The sequence below is a fragment of the Mugil cephalus genome, chromosome 1 (genome assembly GCF_022458985.1).
Source record: "Mugil cephalus isolate CIBA_MC_2020 chromosome 1, CIBA_Mcephalus_1.1, whole genome shotgun sequence".
Lineage (NCBI taxonomy): Eukaryota > Metazoa > Chordata > Actinopteri > Mugiliformes > Mugilidae > Mugil > Mugil cephalus.
In genome coordinates this window covers 31,610,587-31,637,080 of record NC_061770.1, presented here as the reverse complement: position 1 = coordinate 31,637,080, position 26,494 = coordinate 31,610,587, and the positions used below count along the sequence as shown (strand labels likewise).

General features: G+C 39.7%; 3 protein-coding genes and 1 long non-coding RNA gene across 4 annotated transcripts; 3 read left to right on the top strand and 1 right to left on the bottom strand.

Annotated features, from left to right (window-relative positions):
- Window positions 1-265: 265 nt before the first annotated feature.
- On the bottom strand, window positions 266-1,406 carry LOC125016689. Its single transcript, XR_007113733.1, has 3 exons — window positions 988-1,406; window positions 808-907; window positions 266-707 (listed from the first exon to the last, which is right to left on the bottom strand). It is a non-coding gene; the product is annotated as an uncharacterized LOC125016689 (long non-coding RNA).
- A 1,303-nt stretch (window positions 1,407-2,709) lies between these two features.
- On the top strand, window positions 2,710-6,814 carry LOC125016419 (myelin-oligodendrocyte glycoprotein-like; the record flags this gene model as incomplete). Its single annotated transcript, XM_047598909.1, has 4 exons — window positions 2,710-2,896; window positions 4,543-4,642; window positions 6,331-6,663; window positions 6,762-6,814. Coding segments are annotated over exons 2-4 (468 nt in total), but the record flags the coding sequence as incomplete, so codon positions are not given.
- Window positions 6,815-6,995: 181 nt separating this feature from the next.
- On the top strand, window positions 6,996-9,902 carry LOC125016303 (lamin-L(II)-like). Its single transcript, XM_047598738.1, has 6 exons — window positions 6,996-7,055; window positions 7,159-7,314; window positions 7,404-7,498; window positions 9,219-9,317; window positions 9,468-9,575; window positions 9,699-9,902. The coding sequence occupies exons 2-6, from the start codon at window positions 7,197-7,199 to the stop codon at window positions 9,804-9,806; spliced, it is 528 nt and encodes a 175-aa protein (XP_047454694.1). The 5' UTR covers window positions 6,996-7,055; window positions 7,159-7,196; the 3' UTR covers window positions 9,807-9,902.
- Window positions 9,903-24,548: 14,646 nt separating this feature from the next.
- On the top strand, window positions 24,549-25,321 carry LOC125016581 (lamin-A-like). The gene is made up of 3 exons (XM_047599140.1): window positions 24,549-24,734; window positions 24,882-24,989; window positions 25,115-25,321. The coding sequence occupies exons 1-3, from the start codon at window positions 24,603-24,605 to the stop codon at window positions 25,220-25,222; spliced, it is 348 nt and encodes a 115-aa protein (XP_047455096.1). The 5' UTR covers window positions 24,549-24,602; the 3' UTR covers window positions 25,223-25,321.
- The last annotated feature ends 1,173 nt before the right edge of the window (window positions 25,322-26,494 follow it).

Below are 26,494 nucleotides of genomic sequence, written 5' to 3'. Positions count from 1 at the left end.
AGTACCTGGCTTTTTATTTAGTGCATTTCCAGCAGGTTGTGACCAAGACAGGAACGTAATCTATCATGGACTTTTCTGACAAGTCCATTCTTTAGAAATAAATAAATATAATTTTAAATAATGAAACCACAACAATGTAGTTAGTAGTAGTTCCAGTCGCTCCACATGGAAAATATCTTGTACAGTGTTTTGGCTGAGAGACATTAATGAATTATTCTTCAAGTTGAACTTGATTTGAAAGTGGTCGATGGCTGAGACGTCTCAGAGCCACTGGACAGTCCTTCAACCAATCAGAGCCACAGAACTATTTCTGTGCACAACTGTCAGCTTTTCGTCCTTTTAAGTCATTTCCTGTCAGTTTCTCAGGTGAGGTGTATGACTACTGTTAAACCACGCCCCCGAGCGATCTGATTGGTCCAGCAGAATCCGTTCCCAGTGGAGAGAGTCCAGACTGAGATTTTCCAACCTGAGGTTTTGTGGATTTTTGGGCATCTGAGAAGCTCTTCAGACGTTTGGCAAAGAACTAATCGATTCTTCTTCAAGATCGTCCTTGTTGCTGTCAACAGCGTCTTCAGGTTGGACTTGGTTTGTGTCAGCGGGAGGTGATCTTGCTCCTGTTGGTCCTCCTCTCATGTCCATTAACAGCTTTTTTTAAGCCAGGCTCTCAGGCTGGTTGCATCGTGTTTGGGGAAGCTTTATACTTGACACTGAAAGAACAATTAACAGAACAAACAAAACGTCAGTTGACTCCTGGAAAAAGTCTGTACAGCGCAAGAAACAAGAGATTTAGGTTTAGGTTTGACTTACGTCTCTTTCTGACGCCGTTTTATGAAGAGATAAACACCAAGAGTCGCGAGGATTACAATGACAACCACGGCAATCACAAGTGGTACATGTGAATGACCACCTGATGGGAAAGAAAAGACATTTAAATACACAATCAAAAGTGAAGTTGAAATCGATCTGACACCAGAACTGTTCCCTTACCAAGATCAACGTCTGTCCTGTTCTTTGAATCTGGAGTTTGGTCGACTCTGGGAATCAGTGACGCATCTGTCCAGGTTCTAACTACGTCTGCATCTGGAAAAACAAGTTCCAACTAAATATATTGATTGTGGAAAATGTATTTTTGACAAACCAGTTATAGAAACTATGATGAGATGCGTTCCTGTCATTAGTTAGGGTTAGCCCACCAAAACTAACAACATGCTACAAACAATGTGGCTAGAAATTAGGTGAAGAACACAACATTTGAAGGAGCATCACTCAGATACTTATGCAGCCTCCATCATGGTCAGTAGCAAACTATGAAGTTAAAGAAGTCTCATCTAAGTACATTATAAGTTATAAGAGAGTGTAATGGATTAGCATTTAGCTAACTAAAGTGGTAAAAATTACTTTTCAATGCTAAAATGAGACTAATAAGGATTTCTGTTTGAAGACTTAATCAAAAATGGCCGTCAACGTTAACCCTGATTCTTACCAATAATAAGCTGAACAACCGTCTCGCTCCGTCACTTCGGGATAAAACATCTGTGTCGGTCTCGGCTCAAAATGCCTGGGCCGATTATTTGTCCAGTCCTGGGATCAACTCATCACTGCTCTGTCTCCCGTTGCTCTCTGAAGCCTATCTGCACCTGGCTGGTGCTCGTCATCGGTCATGGAGTTCCACACTTGCATCTGTTCTCTCCATCTACGCAGAGCAAGGGTGGATGCCCACAGCCTTGGACCCCTGGCCCGAGCCCCCAGGACTGACAATCAGCTTCCTGCTCCACCTTCCACCAGGGTTTCCCTGGTCAGTGCTAGATCAAGAGCAAATAAGAAGTTAATCCTAAAATGACCTTTCCATCGCACGTGAACTGGATGTTACGTGTTTTACTGAGATTTGGAAGAGTGCCTGTGTCTCAGTATCAGCGCTAAGTGAGTGACTGGTCGAGGAGGGGAATTTACCGCCATATTCAAGCAAGACTTTGACTGTAAACATCTGTCACTGGCCTCATCCACCAGTTTTGAGCCAATCATGTTTGAGCTGGGTTGTTCTTGTTCTGTACTGTGCACAGTGATATACTGACCCCCAAAACACATCACTCATCACTTCTCAGACTTCCTAGCTGAAATAAGTCCTAAGTATGACCCTGTTCTCATCGCTGGTGAAATGACTTTATGTAACCAATAAGTAGAAATCAGTCCTGACAGCAGTTTACTATCAATCCAGATTTTATTTATACTTGCTGGACTGGAACGCATCATTCAAAATAACGTGGAAAATCAAAACTCAGTGGTAAAAGGACAAACTACAACTGTCTTTTGATAATCTAAGGGACAGCTGGCGTAGTTGAGAAGGTGAAAAACACTTTTCTGATATCATTTAAGTTCATTAAATTTATCACTTAACTGTCCTTTTTAAGACTAATACCAGTAGATTTTTGACCATAGTTCACAAAGGTAAAAATGTTAAAGCTGAGTGAAAGCTGTGAAAGCTCAGCCCAGGGGAAATAGTTTCTGGAGAATATAAGGAGGATATCAGGATTTTCAAGCTGAAACAAGTTGTTCTCTGGAGGCAACTCATGTTAAGAAACTGTCTACCTACAACACTCAATACACTCTGTTCTTCACGACAAACTGAAATCTGTTTCCTGAAGATCCGCCTCTGCAGACTTTATTATTTTATAACTGGCAACATGGTCAAAGTTCACTCAGAAAACTGAACTCATTGAAATCGACACATAGAGCGTCCCGCAGGCAGATCCTCCACGTCATTTAGAAGATTTTATATTATTTGATCCAAAAGCTGAATCTAACAGATGAAACCTTGTTAATAATCTGGAGCTGGTTGATGTCAGTGGTCGGTGGATGATTTCCAGATGTGTTTAATGACAGAAACTTCACTCAGCAGGTACGTCGTCTTCTGAAGTTGATTTGTCTTTTCTGTGCTTCATTAGTTCTTCTCAAAGTGTCTCTTCATTTTGAGCTGTTGCTGATTTTAAACAAAAGCTAGATTGAAACGTGAAGTGGAGATTTATTTTCTATTCCTTTGTGTCAGTGAGAAAGTGTTGATGCAGTTGTTTGTATCTTTGAACAGGAAGTTGGAAAGTTGGACAAACTGTAGGTGACAAATGTGAATGTGTAAAATAATCCTAACAGGAGGATTCATATATGAAGATTTAAACTTCACTGTAGAGGAAACAGAAATGAAAGTATCATTGTCACAGACAAAGGGGAAAGTCAAATGCTCAACTGCTGCTTTACAATAGTTTTTATGATGATTGTTGGTTTTATTGAAGCTGAACCCTGGAGTTGTTGATATTGTGGCAAAGAGGGCGGGAAATACTGCACCGAATAATGTGAGAGGGAAAAAGACCAACAACACCACCTGGGGAATTTCACCCCAAGAAATACTACTACAGAATATGAGAGTAATGAGATGTATTGTCAGATTAAACCAAATATTCTTCATTTATGACAGAATGAATGCAACTAAAGAATGACCTGAACATAATTCTGTCTGGATGAGATGAGTAGGGAGCAAAGCTAAAAATGTTAAAGTTGAGTGAAAGCTGTGGAAGCTCAGACCAGGAGAAAGAGTTTCTGGTGAATATAAGGAGGATATAACGATTTTCAAGCTGAAACAAGTTGTTCTCTGGATGAAACTCATGTTAATAAGCTGTCTACCTACAATACTCAATAAACTCTGTTCTTCATGTCTGAGCCTGACTGGTCCAAAGTCTCAGTCTCCAGACAAACTGAAATCTGTTTCCTGAATATCAGCTTTAACAGTCTTTATTATTTTATAACTGAACAAAGTTCACTCATTAAACTGAACTGATTAAAGTCGACACATTATCAAGTATCCATGATGTTAGTTGTTTAGTAGTTACTGAGTGTCTTCTGTTCATGTTCACAGGGAGATCCTCAATGGTCATTTAGAAGTTTTTATATTATTTGAACCAAAGCTGAATCTAACAGATGAAACCTTGTTAATAAACTGGAGCTGGTTGAGGTCAGTGGTCAGTGGATGATTTCCAGATGTGTTTAATGACAGAAACTTCACTCAGCAGGTACGTCGTCTTCTGAAGTTGATTTATCTTTTCTGTGCTTCATTAGTTCTTCTCAAAGTGTCTCTTCATTCTGAGCTGTTGCTGATTTTAAACCAAAATTAGATTGAAACGTGAAGTTGAGATTTATTCTATATCTTTGTGTCAGTGAGAAAGTGTCGATGCAGTTGTTTGGATCTTTGAACAGGACATTGGAAAGTTGGACAAACTATAGGTGACAAATGTGAATGTGTAAAATAATCCTAACAGGAGGATTCACGTATGAAGATTTAAACTTCACTGTAGAGGAAACAGAAATGAAAGTATCATTGTCACAGACGAAGGGAAAAGTCAAATGCTCGACTGCTGCTTTACAATATTTTTTATGATTATTGTTGGTTTTATTGAAGTTGAAGTCAGGACTTGTTGATAATAACGCCTGCGATTCCGTCACTTTTTAAAGATGACTGTACGTTAACTTGTGAGGGATCATGTGCTTCATTTTCAGGACTCTCTGATTCTTCAGATGGAAGGTCTGTTCTTTCACTTCGTGCTCAGAACCATCACCAGTTTGGTTTTCTGTCTCCTCCTGACTCACTGTTCTAGAGGTAACTGATGAACAATACAATATTTAAAAGGTCAGAGTTAGACCAAAATACATATGAATCAATAAAAACCAACACTCAACACTAATAGTTGAAGTGTTGTAGGTGCAGTTATTTCCCAATTGTGCTCAATCAACCGTTTGCGTTATTTTACTCTTCATACTCTTCATCTACCCCCAGTCTTTCACTATGAAGCCATAGACTACCGTTGGAAGACTTTCACAATGTGTCTGGACATCGTCTCGCTTAAAATAAACTAAACATGTTGCTTGTGTGTGGGTGGGTGGGTGGGTATATAGAACCAGACACAAACTATACCACAGTGTAGCCCAGGGCTGGGCAATTCATTTCTACAGGGGCCACATGAAACATCTGAAGTGTGTTGGAGGCCAAACCAAATGATAACTTAAGCGTAATTCTGTTCAATATTAATTTTCTCCCATTGTAAAAAGCAGTAAATTATATATGTTGATAAGCTGCTACTGGTAATATTTATTTAAATTCATGAGTTTTGCTGTAGGTTGAAGAGGAAAATAAAACACAATTGATCTGTAGTTTTGGATATAACGCATTGGAATGTTGGAAACTTTGTCCTCTGTGAAAAACATCAGTGAACCAAGAAGTGACCATATAGCTACATGAATTATTTTCTGTATCTCAATAAATCTCAATAAATGTTTAACCCTTTAAGATCTGAATGTCCGTCTGCCCACAAAGAGAAGTTTGCTGTATTTGAATTACCGTAACTCCCTGATGGATAATATTCAAGTTGCGCTTTCTAGAAAAACGCTGCCATTACGGTAATGATGATGCACCGCTGCTGTGGCTGCAGGTTGGAGAGCAACGATTACAGAGTCCCAGCAAGAGAGAGTTGTTTGGAGGAATTTGTTGGTAAAAACAAAGTTAGTTATACCCTTGAGATGTCACGAATGTCTTCCAGGCAAAAGCACAACTAACCAGTGTTCAGTCACAACGAATATTATCAATAGAACCAAACCACTGTGACTTACGGTAATTCAAAATCAGCCGTTTTGACGGATGCCAGCGATCCGTTCAGGCTTTTGAGGGTTAATAGATGCAAGAAGCTGTTTCAATCTTATATGTCTATCTTATAATCTGAAAAGTCACTTTCTTCTGTAGCCCACAGGACACAATATCTATGATTTCCAAATCTATTTGAAATGTGGACTTGTCAGACCACAGCAGACTTTTCCACTTTGCGTCAGTCTGTCTCAGATGAACTCAAGTCCAGAGAAGCTGGAGGTGTTTCAGGGTTTAGTAAATTTATGGCTTTCTCTTTGCATGAGTTTTATCTTGCACTTGTAGATGTAGTGATGAGCTGTGTTAACTGACTTCTACACTTCCTGCTGTGTCTCTGATGGATTTGTTTGGTTGTCCCAGTCTGAGGACAAACTGGTTCAATTGAATCCAGAGCTCCCTTGAAAATATATTTTGGTTTCCTCTTTTGATTAATGATGTCCCAGATCTAAAACTAAAAGAATTCAAAATAAATTTCATTAAATAAATGAAAAAAAAGAAATAATTTTTGAATGAACTGAACAATTGAGTCCCTTCAATATGTTTGGATGAGCAGAAAAAATAATCAACAAAAGTGTCCAGAGATGAAGTTTATGACACTAACTCCATACGTTCTAGTGCAGAACTCAACAAACCTCTGTTTTTCTTTCCAGGACAGTCTGAGTCAGTGGATTCACTTCAACCAATTATAGCAAGAGTTGGTGATGACGTTGTTCTACCGTGTCAAATCAAACCTTCAGTGGACGTTTCTGAAGCAACGTTGGAGTGGAAGAGGTCGGAGCTCTACGTCCTGGTGTGGCGTAATGGTGCAGACCTTACAATGCAAAAAGATCCATCCTACAGAGGAAGAACATCTCTGTTCCCTGATGAACTGAAACATGGAAACGTTTCCCTGAAACTCTCTGACGTGAAGCTGTCTGATAAAGGAACATACAAATGTTACGTTGTAGAGATAAATAGAGAGATGTTTGTTGAGCTTGTTGTTGGTGAGTAGACGTATAAAGTATAGTCCTCTGACATCAACTCTGATATGAAGTTGAGTTTTACTTCCACTGACTCTGGTTTGAAACATTTTGTTTCTCAGCATCAGCTCCTGTCTCCTCACCCGTCATCAGTTTATCAGGAATGGACAGAGACAGAGGAGGAGTGGTGTTACAGTGTGAATCCAGAGGCTGGTATCCAGAGCCTGAGGTGTTGTGGCTGGACGCTGAGGGAAACCTGCTCTCTGCTGCACCTCCAGAGACAGTCAGAGGTCCTGATGACCTCTATACTGTCAGCAGCAGAGTGACTGTGGACAAGAGACACAGCAACAGCTTCACCTGTAGAGTCCAACAGATCAACATCCACCAGACCAGAGAGGCTCACATACATGTTTCAGGTAGAACACACTTAGAGAACGGACCATGACATGATTTTAGTTTGACACAGTTTGTGTGTGATTGTGTAGAAATGTCATGTAACTCTGTGTGTTGTCATTTCAGATGATTTCTTCTTGTCCTTGTCCAGTTCTACTGATGAGATGATAGGAAGAACAGTTCCAGCTGATCCCATCAACGCTGGTTTGGCTGTTAGCTTAGCTGTTAGCATCATGGTTATTTTAGCAGGTGTCTTCTTTGTGTGGAGACAAAATAGAACCAGTAAGTTACAGATGAGTCACCACATTAATGATGTAAAACACCAGCAAACGTCTTTTCTAGTCGAATTCAGCTGCTTTGATTTTACACAGAAACCAAGAAAAGATCCAGAGATGAAGCTGAAAGAGGAGAAAAGCTCCTGACAGAGGTAACGGTGAAGATGAAGGTTTCAGAAGAAACTAAAGATGTAAGAGACAAGAAGTAAAAGATTAAAGGTTTAGAATGATCAGTTTGAAGAAAGTTTGATCAGTGAACCTGGTGACTGATCATCATCCATCTGTCTGTCTGATAGCTGACAGAGAAATATGAGAAGATTGAAGAAGAGCTGCAGAAAACCAAAGAACCAAAAACTATTTAGTTGATATCAATAAGAATAAATGAGATAAATGTTGATTCACTTCAATAAATAGTTGAGAAAGAAAGCATTGAAATCCACTCAGAGGAAACATCATGAACAAGACTTGATGACATCTCAGAGAAACGCTAAACAGAACTGATCACAGGACTGGTTCACCCAATATGCACAGTGCATGTGTTGCGTAAGGGCCCCGCAAACTCATAGAGGCCCCGTGAGACAAAAACAAAAACAAAACTTGATGACGTGACTGTCCGTCGCGCTACTCGCCCACATCAGATTCCTAGTGCATGTGCATGAACGTAGCTAGATGAAGAGGAGTTATCCCTCGGGGAGTTGAAAAAGGAAAACTGCATTAAAATGAACAGTGGTAACAGCAGTCAGGTAGCTCTTCTCTCCAGGTGGGAGAGTGGGAGGGACGGGGCTAGTCTGGGTTTGACCTACATAACAGGGCGGTGAGCACATAAGATCACATAAGAACACAACACAACACAACACAACACAACACATAAGAACACAACACATAAGAACACAACACAACACATAAGAACACATAAGAACACAACACAACACATAAGAACACAACACAACACAACACTTAAGAACACAACACATACGAACACAACACATAAGAACACAACACATCACATAAGAACACATAAGAACACAACACAACACATAAGAACACAACACAGCACATTAGAACACAACACAAAACAACACATAAGAACACATAGGAACACAACACATAAGAACACAACACAACACATAAGAACACAACACAACACATAAGAACACAACACATCACATCACATAAGAACACAACACATAAGAACACATAAGAACACATAAGAACACAACACAACACATAAGAACACATAAGAACACAACACAACACATAAGAACACAACACAACATATAAGCACACAACACATAAGAACACAACACAACACATAAGAACACGACACAACACAACACATAAGAACACATAAGAACACAACACAACACATAAGAACACAACACATAAGAACACAACACAACACAACACATAAGAACACAACACATAAGAACACAACACAACACATAAGAACACAAGACAACACAACACAACACATAAGAACACAACAGATCACATAAGAACACAACACAACACATAAGAACCCAACACATAAGAACACAACACAACACATAAGAGCACAACACAACACATAAGAACACAACACAACACAACACAATCCAGTACAGAGGTTCTTCTTTTTACTAAGAATCATCTGCTGTAACTTTTTATTCAACTTTAACAAACATCCTTCCTGAAAACAGCCAAACCTCCCACTAGAAACATGATGTTAACTAAGAGCAGAAAGACTTGTCATTGTCTGTCTGTCTTTGATTGGTTTCTAAAGCTCCTCATGTTCTAGGTCCTACCTCCTCATCACATTTATGTTTAATGATGAAAAGTTCTCTGAATGATTGAGAGACAGAACATGAAGCTGACTGATGTGAAAGGACTAATCTGTGGATGTCGTCTCCTCCCAAACCTGAACAAACACAGAACAGCAGCAGCTCAGTCAGTCAGGAGACGTCAGGAGACGTCACTATGGTGGTTAATCCCAAGGACTTCTTTATCTGTCTGAGAAACTGGTCTGATCAGGTGATGTTGTTTTAAGCGTCAAAATCTATATTCTTTATTTTTTTTTTTCCATAGAAGATATAGATTCAACAGATTTAATAGACACCAACGTTCATTTGTTCCTGTCTCTGTGTCTCATTCTTCTTCTTGTGTTTCATTTCCGTCCTGCAGGACAAACCACTGGGAGGACGTCAGTTAAAAGTCCAGATCAACAATAGTGAACCCATCACATACAAATTTGATCCATCAATGAAACTCAAGGCTGAAAAGTCTGTTTATGTGAGTCTTTGTAGATGTTTCATTGATGTTGTTATATTTTCCATTTTCTTCCTTTTCTACAGTTTTTCTAATTATTATTTTCTGACTGTGACTCTGTGACCTTTGGATTTACTACATTTACAGTTCTACCATCCAGACCATAAGCCTCTTCATCTTGTCTCTGATCAACTGGTGTGGGAGGACCTGAAGTCCTGGAAGTCTGGAGACAGAGTCCAGGTCTCTCTGCAGTGAAATAGTTCCCAGTTGAACTCCTTCAATAAAGTTCAGTAATCCAGCAAACAGCAACATTATTGATGAGAAACAGCACGACTCAGATCTTCCTGCAGAAACCACACACTGCAGAGAAAGTCTCTGGAAACACTTGGCTCCATTTTATTGGATTAGTCAAGTTTGATGTGAACGTTGGTTTGTTTAAAGACTTTTACAGGATGACGTCAGTGTTTTATGTTGTTAAAATCTGACAGAATTAATATTTTAATGTTTTAATTCTACTTTTTTACATGTTTGATTGTAATGAGAGGCTTAAATGTGACTACAATTTTAAAAAGACATACTTTTCCATCTAAAGACTCGTTATTTTAACTCTGTATTTGCTTATTCAAGAACATGAGCCAGTATTACATCAGTGAGGAGAACCTCTAGGATTAGAAGTTAATTTAAAGATCCAATCAGAGTCCATGAGCTGAATGTGAAGAGAAACTGGGTCAAAGTCTTGACCTGAATCCAAAAGAAACGTTGATGAGAGGAAACCACCACTGACTTTGTTTTTGTTGTTGATAATGAATAAAATAAATAAATAAAATAAAAACTCTGTTGGAGCTTATTGTTGAGAGTCTGATGCAAGGAGCATCTAACACTTCAGGAATGACTGCACAGCATGAACTGACGAATGAGTGAAATATGTGATAAGAACCAGACGGAGGTCAGATGAGACAGATGTCCACCCTGATAACATACGTTGGACGATGAGTCAGAGGCTCGAGGAAACTGAAACAAAACTGATCTGATCAGCTGAGGAGTTAACACAAGGCTTTAGTCTCATCCTGACTCAGGACACAGCTGCAGGGGATGTTAATGAAGGTTTTCATGTAGGAAAACACCACAGCAGACTGTAGTCACACGAAGATGTGTTTCATTTGACTTGGAAACGACTGAACAAAGAAACAACACAAATATAATATGAAGCCTTCACAAACACTAAAGCCTCATGCAAACCTCTGACTCTTCTCTTTAGCCAAACTTTTGAAATCCAGTGTCTTTTACGTTTACATGTCGTTCATACTCTCATGATGCATTTTGTCCCTTTGTGACAAGAAACCGCCATAAAATCCTCACACTTCAATATTTTTTTCTGCTTTTTTTCTTGAATCATTAGAACAACTTCAAAGAGGTTTCAGGATTTTAACTCTTTAAATGTCAGTCTGAAGGTTTGACCTGCTGGTTTTGAACAGTTTAAGTTGTTTAAGTGATTTATGGAGAAAAAATGGAAAAGAAATATTGATGTATGAGGATTTTATGACTGTTTTTTAATTATTATTTTTTTTTATTTAATAATAATAACTTTCCTTACTTAATAAATTTCCACAGTGTCTTTAAAGTACACAAGGAGGACGCCAAAGAAGACGTTTGTCTGAACAGCTGAGAAGTGAACACAAGGCTTTAGTCACAGTGACTCAGGACACAGCTGCAGGAGATGGCAGTGAAATTTCTGAGAGATCTTCTGACCAGTTGTAAAATCCCCTCTCTCTCGTTCAGCTCTCACAGTCTCCTTATATTTGGTTCTCATCCCCAAGAACCCACATTCATAACAAAGGAAACTTGTCTCCTCACGTCTGGTAATTTTACGAGCTGACAGACGGTAAATTACCTTTTAACCTCGACATGTTGTACACACTTCACAAACCCAAAATCAGGAAGAGAACCAAGAAGAGGAATCACATACTAGAACAGCAGACTGTAGTCACATGAAGATGTGTTTCATTTGTTCACTTGGAAGCAACACAAAAAAGAGACATTCACAAACACTTAATATACTTCCATTTAGTCCTGTTCAGACCTTCCACTAAACATCAAGTGTCCAGATCAAGCAGCGACTTCCAGCTCTGAGTGTTGAAGCCCATGAGGAAGTGTAAAAAACTGCAGTTCATCGAGTGGCCACTAGAGGCGCCAAAAGGAGCAAATCCCCATAGACCCCCATGTTAAAAAACCCAACTTTACAGCATCATTAAACATGTTTACAGCCTGGTTCAAAAACAGTTTTGGTCTCAATGGTTTATTTCACTATTTATGAAAACTGTTAGAACTAGATGGAGCTATTAATCACAAAACAGTGACGTCTGTTCATTAATAATGAGTCTTTAAAAAGAGTCTCTCCTTGTAGCTGTGAACTAGGAAATAAATCTGAACTTAAATCAACAGAAAACAATTATTTAATATGAGAAGACTCATCAGAATTAGTCATTAAAAACATGAGATGATGTGAAAGGAGGTGAAAAGTTGTGTTTTTTTAATGGTAATTTCAACTTTAAATAACAGGTGCAGCACATAGTGAAATGAGAGGATGTCCCTCTGGGACCATGGAGCTGCATGAAGACACAACACTGAAAACGATACAAGGGACTGAAGATAAAGTGCACGTGTGCAAACTCAAGCAGACGACACAAAACTGTGCAGGACGACAGTGGAAAACACAATGCATCTACACAAAGATATTACACAGAACAAAGATCAACGTGGTCTAATAGACTAACAGAGTACGAGTTAAAGCGGTTATTTATCATCTTATTTTAAATGACATGAAAAGTCTTAGTTCAACAGAATAACACAATACAACACATATATAAATACAATCTGATTATACATAGTGTTATTGTATGACCCGCTTGCTCTTGCCCTGAATCATATCTGTAGTATTGGGAGGATATGAGCTAAACAGCTGCATCAGCCACATCCATTACACTACACCTCTGCACCTGAAGGCAGTTAAAACTCTAACTGGAGTAACGACAATAATTTAATGCTGCAACACAAACAAAAGGTTCACATCAAAGAGAAATGACATCAGTCGTGTTCCTTCTCCTTTTGTTTTTACTTGTAAAACTTCATCTGCTACTGAGGTCATGTAAACTGACCTCTAAAGTGTCTTTCAACTACCAGCTGCACCTTTAAACAAACTTAAATATTTTAGTAAATCAGAGTTTAATTAAACAAAATCTTTACCTGAAGTGCCATTAAACCCGTGACCTTTTAAAAGATCCTAAAACTGGCACAGGTTCAATCTGAACCGTCACTCACAAATCTGTCCAAGTTAAAGACAGACGCCAACAGAAAAAATAAAAAAATAAATTCCTATGGTGACGTCAAATCACAAAAAGGAAAGTATCTTAAATAAGTGTAAAAGTACCCGTAATTTGTTTAGTGCATTTCCAGCATGTTGTGACCAAGACAGGAACGTAATCTATCATGGACTTTTCTGACAAGTCCATTCTTTAGAAATGAAGAAATAGAATTTAAAATGAAACTACAACAATGTAGTTAGTAGTAGTAGTTCCAGTCGCTCCACATGGAAAATATCTTGTACAGTGTTTTTGGCTGAGAGACATTAATGAATTATTCTTCAAGCTGAACTTGATTTGAATGTCCAGTGGTCGATGGCTGAGACGTCTCAGAGCCACTGGACAGTCCTTCAACCAATCAGAGCCACAGAACTATTTCTGTGCACAACTGTCAGCTTTTCGTCCTTTTAAGTCATTTTCTGTCAATTTCTCAGGTGAGCTGTATGACTACTGTTAAACCACGCCCCCAAGGGATCTGATTGGTCCAGCAGAATCCATTCCCAGTGGAGAGAGTCCAGACTGAGATTTTCCAACCTGAGGTTTTGTGGATTTTTGGGCATCTGAGAAGCTCTTCAGACGTTTGGCAAAGAACTAATCAATTCTTCTTCAAGATCGTCCTAGTTGCCGTCAACAGCGTCTTCAGGTTGGACTTGGTTTGTGTCAGCGGGAGGTGATCTTGCTCCTGTTGGTCCTCGTCTCATGTCCATTAACAGCTTTTTTTAAGCCAGGCTCTCAGGCTGGTTGCATCATGTTTGGGGAAGCTTTGTACTTGACACTGAAAGAACAATTAACAGAACAAACAAAACGTCAGCTGACTCCTGGAAAAAGTCCGTACAGTGCAAGAAACAGGAGATTTAGGTTTAGGTTTGACTTACGTCTCTTTCTGACGCCGTTTTATGAAGAGATAAACACCAAGAGCTGCAAGGATTACAATGACAACCACGGCAATCACAAGTGGTACATGTGAACTACCACCTGATGGGAAAGAAAAGACATTTAAATACACAATCACAAGTGAAGTTGAAATCGATCTGACGCCAGAACTGTTCCTTTACCAAGATCAACGTCTGTCCTGTTCTTTGAATCTGGAGTTTGGTCGACTCTGGGAATCAGTGACGCATCTGTCCAGGTTCTAACTACGTCTGCATCTGGAAAAACAAGTTCCAACTAAATATATTGATTGTGGAAAATGTATTTTTGACAAACCAGTTATACAAACTATGATGAGATGCGTTCCCGTCATTAGTTAGGGTGAAGGAGCATCACTCAGACACTTATGCAGCCTCCATCATGGTCAGTAGCAAACTATGAAGTTAAAGAAGTCTCATCTAAGTACATTATAAGTTATAAGAGAGTGTAATGGATCAGCATTTAGCAAACTAAAGTGGTAAAATTACTTTTCAATGCTAAAATGAGACTAATAAGGATTTCTGTTTGAAGACTTAATCAAAAATGGCCGTGAACATTAACCCTGATTCTTACCAATAATAAGCTGAACAACCGTCTCGCTCCGTCACTTTGGGATAAAACATCTGTGTCTGTCTCGGCTCAAAATGCCTGGGCCGATTATTTGTCCAGTCTTGGGATCAACTCATCACTGCTCTGTCTCCCGTTGCTCTCTGAAGCCTATCTGCACCTGGCTGGTGCCTGTCATCGGTCATGGAGTTCCACACCTGCATCTGTTCCCTCCATCTATGCAGAGCAAGGGTGGATCCCCACAGCCTTGGACCCCTGGCCCGAGCCCCCAGGACTGACAATCAGCTTCCTGCTCCACCTTCCACCAGGGTTTCCCTGGTCAGTGCTAGATCAAGAGCAAATAAGATGTTAATCCTAAAATGACCTTTCCATCGCACATGAACTGGATGTCACGTGTTTTACTGAGATTTGGAAGAGTGCGCTAAGTGAGTGACTGGTCGAGGAGGGGGAATTACCATCGTATTCAAGCAAGACTTTGACTGTAAACAACTGTCACAGGCCTCATCCACCAGTTTTGAGACAATCATGTTTGAGCTGGGTTGTTCTTGTTCTGTACTGTGCACAGTGATGTACTGACCCCCAAAACACAGCACTCATCACTTCTCAGACTTCCTAGCTGAAATAAGTCCTAAGTATGACCCTGTTTTCATCGCTGGTGAAATGACTCTATGTAACCAATAAGTAGAAATCAGTCCTGACAGCAGTTTACTATCAATCCAGATTTTATTTATACTCGCTGGTCTGGAACGCATCATTCAAAATAACGTGGAAAATCTAAACTCAGTGGTAAAAGGACAAACTACAGGTGTCTTTTGTTAATCTAGGGGACAGCTGGCATAGTTGTGAAGGTGAAAAACACTTTTCTGATATCATTTAAGTTCATTAAATTTATCACTTAACTGTCCTTTTTAAGACTAATACCAGTAGATTTTTAACCATAGTTCACAAAGGTAAAAATGTTAAAGCTGAGTGAAAGCTGTGGAAGCTCAGCCCAGGGGAAATAGTTTCTGGAGCACATAAGGAGGATATCAGGATTTTCAAGCTGAAACAAGTTGTTCTCTGGAGGAAACTCATGTTAACAAGCTGTCTACCTACAATACTCAATACACTCTGTTCTTCACGACAAACTGAAATCTGTTTCCTGAAGATCCGCCTCTGCAGACTTTATTATTTTATAACTGACAACATGGTCAAAGTTTACTCAGAAAACTGAACTCATTGAAATCGACACATAGAGCGTCCCGCAGGCAGATCCTCCACGTCATTTAGAAGTTTTTATATTATTTGAAACAAAATCTGAATCTAACAGATGAAACTTTGTTAATAATCTGGAGCTGGTTAAGGTCAGTGGTCGATGGATGATTTCCAGACGTGTTTAATAACAGAAACTTCACTCAGCAGGTATGTCATCTTCTGAAGTTGATTTATCTTTTCTGTGCTTCCTTAGTTCTTCTCAAAGTGTCTTTTCATTCTGAGCTGTTGCTGATTTTAAACCAAAGCTAGATGGAAACGTGAAGTGGAGATTTATTTTCTATTCCTTTGTGTTAGTGAGAAAGTGTTGATGCAGTTGTTTGGATCTTTGAACAGGAAGTTGGAAAGTTGGACAAACTGTAGGTGACAAATGTGAATGTGTAAAATAATCCTAACAGGAGGATTCACATATGAAGATTTAAACTTCACTGTAGAGGAAACAGAAATGAAAGTATCATTGTCATAGATGAAGGGAAAAGTCAAATGCTCGACTGCTGCTTTATAATAGTTTTTATGATTATTGTTGGTTTTATTGAAGCTGAGGCCTGGAGTTGTTGATAATGTGGTGAAGAGGGCGGGGACTGCTGCACCGAATAATGTAAGAGGGAAAAAGACCAACAATACCACCTGGGGAATTCCACCCCAGGAAATACTACTACAGAATATGAGAGTAATAAGATGTATTGTCAGATTAAACCAAATATAATAATTTTTCATTTATGATCAAAAAATTGAGTAGCCAAGGAACTGCAAAAGAGAAAATGGTTAACAATTCAAAATAAAGTCCAAGAACAAACAGGAATAAGGTTAGAAATACTTTTATTACAATATCTCAAACAAGAGACCTGACAATACAATCTAAAACATCAGCCAAACCTATTAATATGTTTAAAACTCAGTCTAATATGAAATAAATGACTAAGGGTAGAGTGGGCAGAGGCCACTAGTGGAGGGGCAGAATACACTGAGGGGTGACTAGAGGTTCTACCATTACTCACCTCAGTGAAATAACGACACAGCAAACTGAGGCAATAAACGTACTCACCACCGTGAATATGGGGTCACTACACTGGAGGCTGTCCAGATATACAGGAAAAAATAGGGGAATCAACTAAAACAGGATTGAGGGGTTACTGATTGGTGGGAGTGGTTTGGGAGGAGTCAAACCTGGAGGTGCGTTCACAGACACTACTCAACAGTAACAGGTTCAAATGGCATACTCCACTACAATCATAATGTGTGTGATTTTCTAACTTTTTAAAGCTGACTGTACGTTAACTTGTGACGGATCATGTGCTTCATTTTCAGGACTCTCTGATTCTTCAGATGGAAGGTCTGTTCCTTCACTTCCTGCTCAGAACCATCTCCAGTTTGGTTTTCTGTCTCCTCCTGACTCACTGTTCTAAAGGTAAGTAATGAACAATACAATATTTAAAAGGTTGGAGTTAGACCTCGTCAAAATACATATGAATCAAAATAAAACAGTTGGTTTTAAAAACAGATGTTGTGGTGATAGCAGCTGGATTTAGATTTAACCTGAATGAAAAGGCTCCTCATGTACAATCCAATGAAGATGGACATTGTGGAAAACGTAATACAACACAGACACCAGATATTTAATGTCCACACTGATGTTTATTCTGTAAATATTGATTCATGTTGAAATGGATGTCTAGGACAGGGTCATGTTCACCACTGTCTTCCATCATCTTTGCTTCAACCAACACTCAACACTAATAGTTGAAGAGTTATAGGTGCAATTGTTTCCCATTTGTGCTCCATCAATGATTTATGTTGTTGTATTTTACTCTTTCTAGTGCACCACACATTTTCATTGGAGGGCAGGTCTGCATTGTAAACAGGCTGGTCTAGTACCCCCACTCCTTCACTATGAAGTCACACTGTTGGAACAATGTTGAGAATGAATGAGAATAAACAATGTTCACAGACACCACAGGCAATTACAAACCACCATAACATCAGCACTAACACATTACCCTAACCATAACCCTAAGGCACCACCATATTGAGAAAACCTTTATTTGTCTCTATGGGGCAATGAAGGACAAACAGAGCAGACAACAATGACCTAAGACGGAGTGGAAAAGCTCAGTTAAAATAAGTAACACAGAATAAACAGAATAATTTTTGAAAGTACATGCAACATTAGAAGAGTCAGAATATTTTCTATCTTTCTGTATTTGTTTTGATCAGTATTCAGTATTCTGATAAATATCTTATCCAACCTAGTCCTAACTAGCAAAGACTTTTCAGAGGATTTTCTGGTAGTACTATTCGTTTTACTTTGATTGTTAACCAAGTGAAAACACTTGTTAAATATAGTGTTGAAAGGCATAAAGAAAGACTGATATGCCTGTTCAACATGAGCATGAATATATATATCATCACAGGGAATGTTATCAATCATCCCCCCAAATCGGTCAATATTTATTTTTTTAAAGACTCTCAAGCTTGAGACTTTCTCTCTTTCCTGAGAGCTGACTGAGGTCATTGATGCAAAATGAAATACAGGAGGATAATCAGATATATGAGAATAAAAGACACCAGCCTTTCCATAAAATGTTGAAAGAGTTAGTAAATATGTTATCAATGAGTGTTGCAGATGAAGGAGTCAGTCTAGTGGGTTTAATAATGAAGGGAAATAAAGAATCAGCATACATAATGTTCAGAAACTCAGCAGTTCAGGACTAATTGTTAAATAGTTAATTATTGTAATTACCCATTAGAAAACGTACTTTACATTTTCGGTTAATTTACATATACCATTACTCACAAAAGACCAGACTTGCTGTTGTGGTCCGAAGTAGAAAATAAAGAGTACTTTGTGGAACTTACTGTCCCGTGGGAAGACAGAGTTGAGGAGGCAAACGAGTGCAAGAGAGATAGATATGCGGAGTTGGCATCAGAAGCTGAGCAGCGAGGCTGGTGTGCCCAGGTGCGCCCAGTGGATGTCGGCTGTCGTGGATTTGTTGCAAAACCCACCATTGCTCTCCTGTATGAGTTGGGCATTCGCAGGAAAGAACAGAGGGTAGCTGTTAACAACATGTCCCTGGCAGCGGAGTGAGCGAGTGAGTGGCTGTGGCTAAAGAGAAAACACACTAACTGGGGAACACGCTAAAAGTAAGGCTAGCTGTGTACTGTTCATAGGTAGCAGTTGTAGTAGTATTAATATAATCTGTCAGTTGAAAGTCACATGGTTGTATGGTGGCCACGTTGAGGGGGGTGACTCCGGGATGCTGGAGCTCTTGGCAGAGGGGAGAGATGTTGGTTTAAGTGTAGTTGCTTGTCCCATAATTTCTCACCTACTGCTGTTGGCTAGGCTAATTAGCTGGTGTTTATATTGATACACCTCCGACAGATCTTATTTAATGAAGATAAAAATGAGTAAGAGAGTCATAATTTTTGGAGAGACTACGAATTGAGACTTTACACATTAAGCAGTATACTGTTAAATTGATAGTAACAAGCTACTGTCTCTGAAACTGAGGAGTTAAAGAAATTTGAATCAGCATCAAGAAACTCTGTGAATTTAATATTACTACATGAGTTCACATCAAATGAGTTACACAGCATATGATTTGGGGCAGGTCTGGTCCCATCCTGAGATTTTATATCGTCCACCAATTCATCTTTATTTATGTTATAGTAGGAAAATATGGTGGTACACTTTCACAGATCCAAGAGCTCCATTCATTCATTTCATATGCTTTGACAAGTGTACATTTCATATGACAGCACTTTTTACAACAAGTACAACAAACAGTTAAATTACACAGGACATTGGACCAGTCATAACAGAGATAGTGGTCGTCCGTCAGAGGGGATGGATGTTCTCATGTATAAACCATAAGAAATACATGATTAAATCCTTAAGCATGATACTGTATGTGTTGATATACCTGTATGTGTGTGTGTGTGTGTGTGTGTGTGTGTGTGTGTGTGTGTTTGTGGACTTGTACAGCTATTTTTCCCGAGAAACTATTTAAATTTTCCACCTGAGGACATTTGTGCAAAGTGAGGACATTTTGGCCAGTCCTCACTTCTTTATGAAGCTATTTGTGGGTTAAAACTCAGTTTCAAGGTAAAGGTTGGAATTATTTTAGGGTTAGGGTTAGGGTAAGACTTAAGGAGAGGCATTTAGTTGAGATGGTCAATGTTAGGGTAAGGGGCTAAGGAATGCATTATGCCAATGAGTGTCCTCACAAAGATATCCATGCAAATGTGTGTGTGCAAAAGTGTTACCTACACTAAAAAGTTACCCACACTCCTGTTTATTGTATATAGGTAGGCAATGTCCCCCCTTCTCCCTAGCAGCCCTCATGGCTAGAAGGAGTTCTTGTCTGACAACTTCAGGAAAGTCCTCATTTATGAAGATGTTAATGCCTTTAAGAGCGTTGTCTTTGCTGAAAACCTCCAATTTGTATTTATGACGTAGAAACTTTACAACAATAAGTCTGGGTCTAGTGGAAAATGAAGAAGGTCTTCCAGTCCTGTGGGACCGATCTAGCTCAGCTGTACAATGATCGACCTGGAGCTTCTCCACCAGCAGCTTCCTCACTTTATCCTCAGAATCAGACGTATTTTCAGCCTCTGAGTCTTTAATTTCATTCTAAACAATGATGACATTGTTGGACTGGCCTTCTGTTTAGTCTTATCACTGAGAGTAGCAACACTTTTGCTGACTGTTTCCATATCATTTTTGGTTTGTTTGCAGGTGTCTGCACATGTCTTGCAATAAGCTTTGATGTCATGAAACTCCTTTTGTGTAAATTCCAGAGTAGCCCTGAGATCGTGGACTTCTCTCATCAGTTCCCCAACTCTTTTCTGTTTGAGGAATCAATAAGGATTACAACACAGAATTAGAGGTTTTCTCCTGTTGAGACATATGGGAGGCCTTTTGTTGCTCAAGTAATTCACACACCTGAGCCTTGGAAACAAGTTCATAAGAGATGTCAGTGGGTTTTGCTTTTGGTGGCATTTCATCTGTCCTCAGCTGTTGTTTGTTTCTGGCTCTTTAGTTTTGTCCTTGCATAAAATAAAATGCAGCTTCTAAATCTCCTGGGCTGTTTGAAGGATGTTTTGGGGTCAGTGAAGTGCCGTCCAATTGTCCATGCTTCGTTTGGCTGAATCTGAGCAGACAGTTTATCCCCAAACCTTCCTGTCTCCAGTCACAACCATCAAACTGCCTCCAATGAGTTTTACAGATGACCTTGACTACCTCACCTAACTGTTGATTTGTTCTCCAAAAAAGCGTTGAATAAGGTCAGCTGGACTTGTAGAATTTCTTGAAGACGTTTCGCCACTCATCCAAGTAGCTTCTTCAGTTCTGATGAACTAGTGGGAAATTGAGGTTTAAATAGGAAAAACTCTGTGGGTAGCACCCACCAGAAACTTGCTTGACCAGAAACTGGGGTCACTAATTACCATAATGGCTGATACTTACCTGTCCTTGAATGTGGGGAACTGTGTGCCTAGGCTAACTTACCATATGAATAGAGCTCTAACGAGGCTATTGTCCATTGGAACCTGGAGGCTCAATGTGTGAATGTTGTTGAAACTTCTTGGGGACAGAAGTCAAAATTGAATTATAAATAGTTGGTAAATTAAATCTCAGTCCACCTCCTCTGTTTAGAGGTGGACTTTTGGTTTCCCCAATGTACAGGTCTGTACATTCCATGTAGCGAGGAATGTACAGACCTGTACATTGGGGAAACCAAACAACCCATACACAAGCGCATGGCCCAACACAGGAGAGCCAGCTCATCAGGAAACGACTCAGCAGTCCACCTCCACCTGAAGGACAAAGGACACTCCTTTGAGGATAACAACGTCAAAGTCCTGGCCAGAGAGGACAGATGGTTTGAGAGAGGAGTTAAGGAAGCCATCTATGTCAAAATGGAGAAACCTTCTCTAAACAGAGGAGGTGGACTGAGATTTAATTTACCAACTATTTATAATTCAGTTTTGACTTCTGTCCCCAAGAAGTTTCAACAACATTCACACATTGAGCCTCCAGGTTCCCATGGACAATAGCCTCGTTAGAGCTCTATTCATAGGGTAAGTTAGCCTAGGCACACAGTTCCCCCCATTCAAGGACAGGTAAGTATCAGCCATTATGGTAATTAGTGACCCCAGTTTCTGGTCAAGCAAGTTTCTGGTGGGTGCTACCCACAGAGTTTTTCCTATTTAAACCTCATTTTCCCACTAGTTCATCAGAACTGAAGAAGCTACTCGGATGAGTGGCGAAACATCTTCAAGAAATTCTACAAGTCCAGCTGACCTTATTCAACGCTTTTTTGGATTACCATGACCAGGATGACTGAGAACCTTCACAGACATTTTGATTTGTTGACTCCTAAAGTTCCTGCTGTGTCTCTGATGGATTTGTTTGGTTGTCCCAGCCTAAGGATAAACTGGTTCACTTGAATCCAGAGCTCCCTTGGACATATCTTGGTTTCTTCTTTTGATTAATGATGTCTCAGATCTAAAAATGAAAGATTTTTTTCATTGAACTGAAGAATTGAGTCCACGTTAGAGACCCTTAAATATGTTTTGATGAGCGGCAAAAATAATCAACAAGTTCATGAGACTAACTCTTTACGTTCTGGTGAAGGACTAAACAAACCTCTGTTTTTCTTTCCAGGTCAGGCTGAGTTAGTGGATTCACATCAAACAATTATAGCAAGAGTTGGTGATGACGTTGTTCTACCGTGTCAAATCAAACCTTTGGAGGATGTTTCTGAAGAAACGTTGGAGTGGAAGAGGTCGGACTTCTTTGTCCTGGTGTGGCGTAATGGTGCAGACCTTAAAAGGCAAAAAGATCCGTCCTACAGAGGAAGAACATCTCTGTTCCCTGATGAACTGAAACATGGAAACGTTTCACTGAAACTCTCTGACGTGAAGCTGTCTGATAAAGGAATGTACAGATGTTATGTTGTAGACATGAATAGAGAGATGTTTGTTGAGCTTGTTGTTGGTGAGTAAATGTATAAAGTAAAGTCCTCTGACATCAACTCTGACCTGAAGTTGACTTTTACTTCCACTGACTCTGGTTTGAAACATTTTGTTTCTCAGCTCCAGATACAGCGGCCTCACCCGTCATCAGTTTATCAGGGATGGACAGAGACAGAGGAGGAGTGGTGTTACAGTGTGAATCCAGAGGCTGGTATCCAGAGCCTGAGGTGTTGTGGCTGGACGCTGAGGGAAACCTGCTCTCTGCTGGACCTCCAGAGACAGTCAGAGGTCCTGATGACCTCTATACTGTCAGCCGCAGAGTGACTGTGGACAAGAGACACAACAACAGCTTCACCTGTAGAGTCCAACAGAACGACATCCACCAGACCAGAGAGGCTCACATACATGTTCCAGGTAGAACACGCTTAGAGAACGGACCATGACATGATTTTAGTTTGACACAGTGTGTGTGTGATTGTGTAGAAATATAATGTAACTCTGTGTGTTTTCATTTCAGATGATTTCTTCAGTTCTGCTGTTCCCATCATCACTGGTTTGGCTGTTAGCTTAGCTGTTAGCATCATGGTTATTTTAGCAGGTGTCTTCTTTGTGTGGAGACAAAATAGAACCAGTAAGTTACAGATGAGTCACCACATTAATGATGTAAAACACCAGCAAACGTCTTTTCTAGTTGAATTCAGCTGCTTTGATTTTACACAGAAACCAAGAAAAGATCCAGAGATGAAGCAGAAAGAGGAGAAAAGTTCCTGCCAGAGGAAACAGTGAAGATGAAGCTTTTAGAAGAAACTAAAGATGTAAGAGACTACAAGTAAAAGATTAAAGGTTTAGATCGATGAGTTTGAAGAAAGTTTGATCAGTAAACCTGCTGACTGATCATCATCCATCTGTCTGTCTGATAGCTGACAGAGGAATATGAGAAGATTGAAGAAGAGCTGCAGAAACCCAAAGAAGAACTGAAGAACAAGTCTGAAGAGATGGAGAACCATGTATAGACACACACATAAACACTATCATTGTGTTATTGAGGACTGACCTCTGATCAACACAACTGTGTCTTTGCTCCATCTACTGGTGAAATGATACAACTGCAGGTTTTCTCCTCTCAGGTAAATAAACTAAAGGAGGAGAAGAAACAGCAGGTGGAGCTGGAGACCAGAAACAAAGAGATGGAGGAGATAAAACAGAAGGTGAAGAACAAGCTCATAGACATGGAGAGAGAAGTAGTTTATTGTCTTGTTCTAAGGAGGTTGATGTTGGTGGTCAACATCTTCTCTCTGCTTGTTAGATTTGTGAGATAGTTCCTCATGTACTCTCATGTTCCTGAGTTCTTACCTATCTTTTAAATCTATCTTTTAGTTTCTATAAAAGGTTTCTGAGTGTTTCTTTACTCTAAATCGACATCCTGAGGTTTGTCTGTCAGCACATGTTTTATGAATCGTAAGTATCTAGTATATAGTCCATGTTTAATCTCATCTTCTCTTTCTGTCTTCTCTCTCCTCATAATAAAGAAACTTGTGGATGAAGAGAGAGAAACACAAACAGAAACATCAACCTGCAGCACTTTCAATTCAATGTTTATTGGCCTTTTTCCACAAAATCATAATTTATTGGAGAGAAGTTTCCAACTTAAATCAGAACAACAACTAAGCTAAATGTTTGTCTTCATGTTTCTCCAGAGAGAGAAATCCAGTACAGAGGTTCTTCTTTTTACTAAGAATCATCTGCTGTAACTTTTTATTCAACTTTAACAAACATCCTTCCTGAAAACAGCCAAACCTCCCACTAGAAACATGATGTTAACTAAGAGCAGAAAGACTTGTCATTGTCTGTCTGTCTTTGATTGGTTTCTAAAGCTCCTCATGTTCTAGGTCCTACCTCCTCATCACATTTATGTTTAATGATGAAAAGTTCTCTGAATGATTGAGAGATAGAACATGAAGCTGACTGATGTGAAAGGACTAATCTGTGGATGTCGTCTCCTCCCAAACCTGAACAAACACAGAACAACAGCAGCTCAGACAGTCAGGAGACGTTAAGAGACATCACTGTGTTTGTTCATCCCAACGACTACTATATCTGTCTGAGAAACAAGTCTGATCAGGTGATGTTGTTTTAAGCGTCAAAATCTATTTTCTTTATTTTCTTTTCATAGAAAATATTGATTCAACAGATTTAATAGACACCAACATTCATTTGTTCCTGTCTCTGTGTCTCATTCTTCTTCTTGTGTTTCATTTCCGTCCTGCAGGACAAACCACTGGGACGACGTCAGTTAAAAGTCCAGATCAACAATAGTGAACCCATCACATACACATTTGATCCATCAATGAAACTCAAGGCTGGAAACTCTGTTACTGTGAGTCATTGTAGATGTTTCATTGATGTTGTTATATTTTCCATTTTCTTACTTTTCCTTCAGTTTTTTCTAATTATTATTTTCTGACTGTGACTCTGTGACCTTTGGATTTACTACATTTACAGTTATGGCGTCCAGGCTTTGCTAGACCCTCTCCTGACACTGGTGACCTGGTGTGGGAGGACCTGAAGCCCTGGAAGTCTGGAGACAGAGTCCAGGTCTCTCTGCAGTGAAATAGTTCCCAGTTGAACTCCTTCAATAAAGTTCAGTAATCCAGCAAACAGCAACATTATAGATGAGAAACAGCACGACTCAGATCTTCCTGCAGAAACCACACACTGCAGAGAAAGTCTCTGGAAACACTTGGCTCCATTTTATTGGATTAGTCAAGTTTGATGTGAACACACCAGCTGTGATTGGTCCACTAGTAGTAATAACGAGTTTCTGCTTTAGTTTTACTGGCTGCTTTTCCATGTGGACAACTTTCTGAATGACTATTCTGGATCAATAAAAGTGGAACACATTGAAGAAAGGTTTAACTGAGGAGGGTCAGAGACACAGACATTTGTATGACTCGTCTTCACAGTTTCATTTGAAACCATTGAGTCAAAAAAAGTCACAGCGCCAACTATTGTTTGGGTGGTGGTGTTACAGAGCGAGCAGACTGAGGAGGTGCAAGTATGACACTGGTGTTGGCTACGTATGTAGGTCATGACGTCCACATGCTGCAGTGCCTTAAATGAGCCTTAACATCCCAGCAGTTACACAACTTCATCATGTTCATTCAGTCCTCCTGGTTCTGATTTAATCAGCTCTGAGTTTGTTACTGATGTGAGATTAAGCTAAAAGGTAACATGGTAATACAGCTAAAAGTGTCCCAGAGAGTCCTGGCTAACACCAAGACAGGGGACATTACTGGACATGCAGGCTAACACCAAGACAGAGGACATTACTGGACATACAGGCTAACACCAAGACAGAGGACATTACTGGACATGCAGGCTAACACCAAGACAGAGGACATTACTGGACATACAGGCTAACACCAAGACAGAGGACATAGTGGACATACAGGCTAACACCAAGACAGAGGACATTACTGGACATGCAGGCTAACACCAAGACAGAGGACATTACTGGACATACAGGCTAACACCAAGACAGAGGACATAGTGGACATACAGGCTAACACCAAGACAGAGGACATTACTGGACATACAGACTAACACCAAGACAGAGGACATAGTGGACATGCAGGCTAACACCAAGACAGAGGACATTGCTGGACATACAGGCTAACACCAAGACAGAGGACATTACTGGACATACAGGCTAACACCAAGACAGAGGACATTGCTGGACATACAGGCTAACACCAAGACAGAGGACATAGTGGACATACAGGCTAACACCAAGACAGAAGACATTGCTGGACATACAGGCTAACACCAAGACAGAGGACATTGCTGGACATACAGGCTAACACCAAGACAGAGGACATTGCT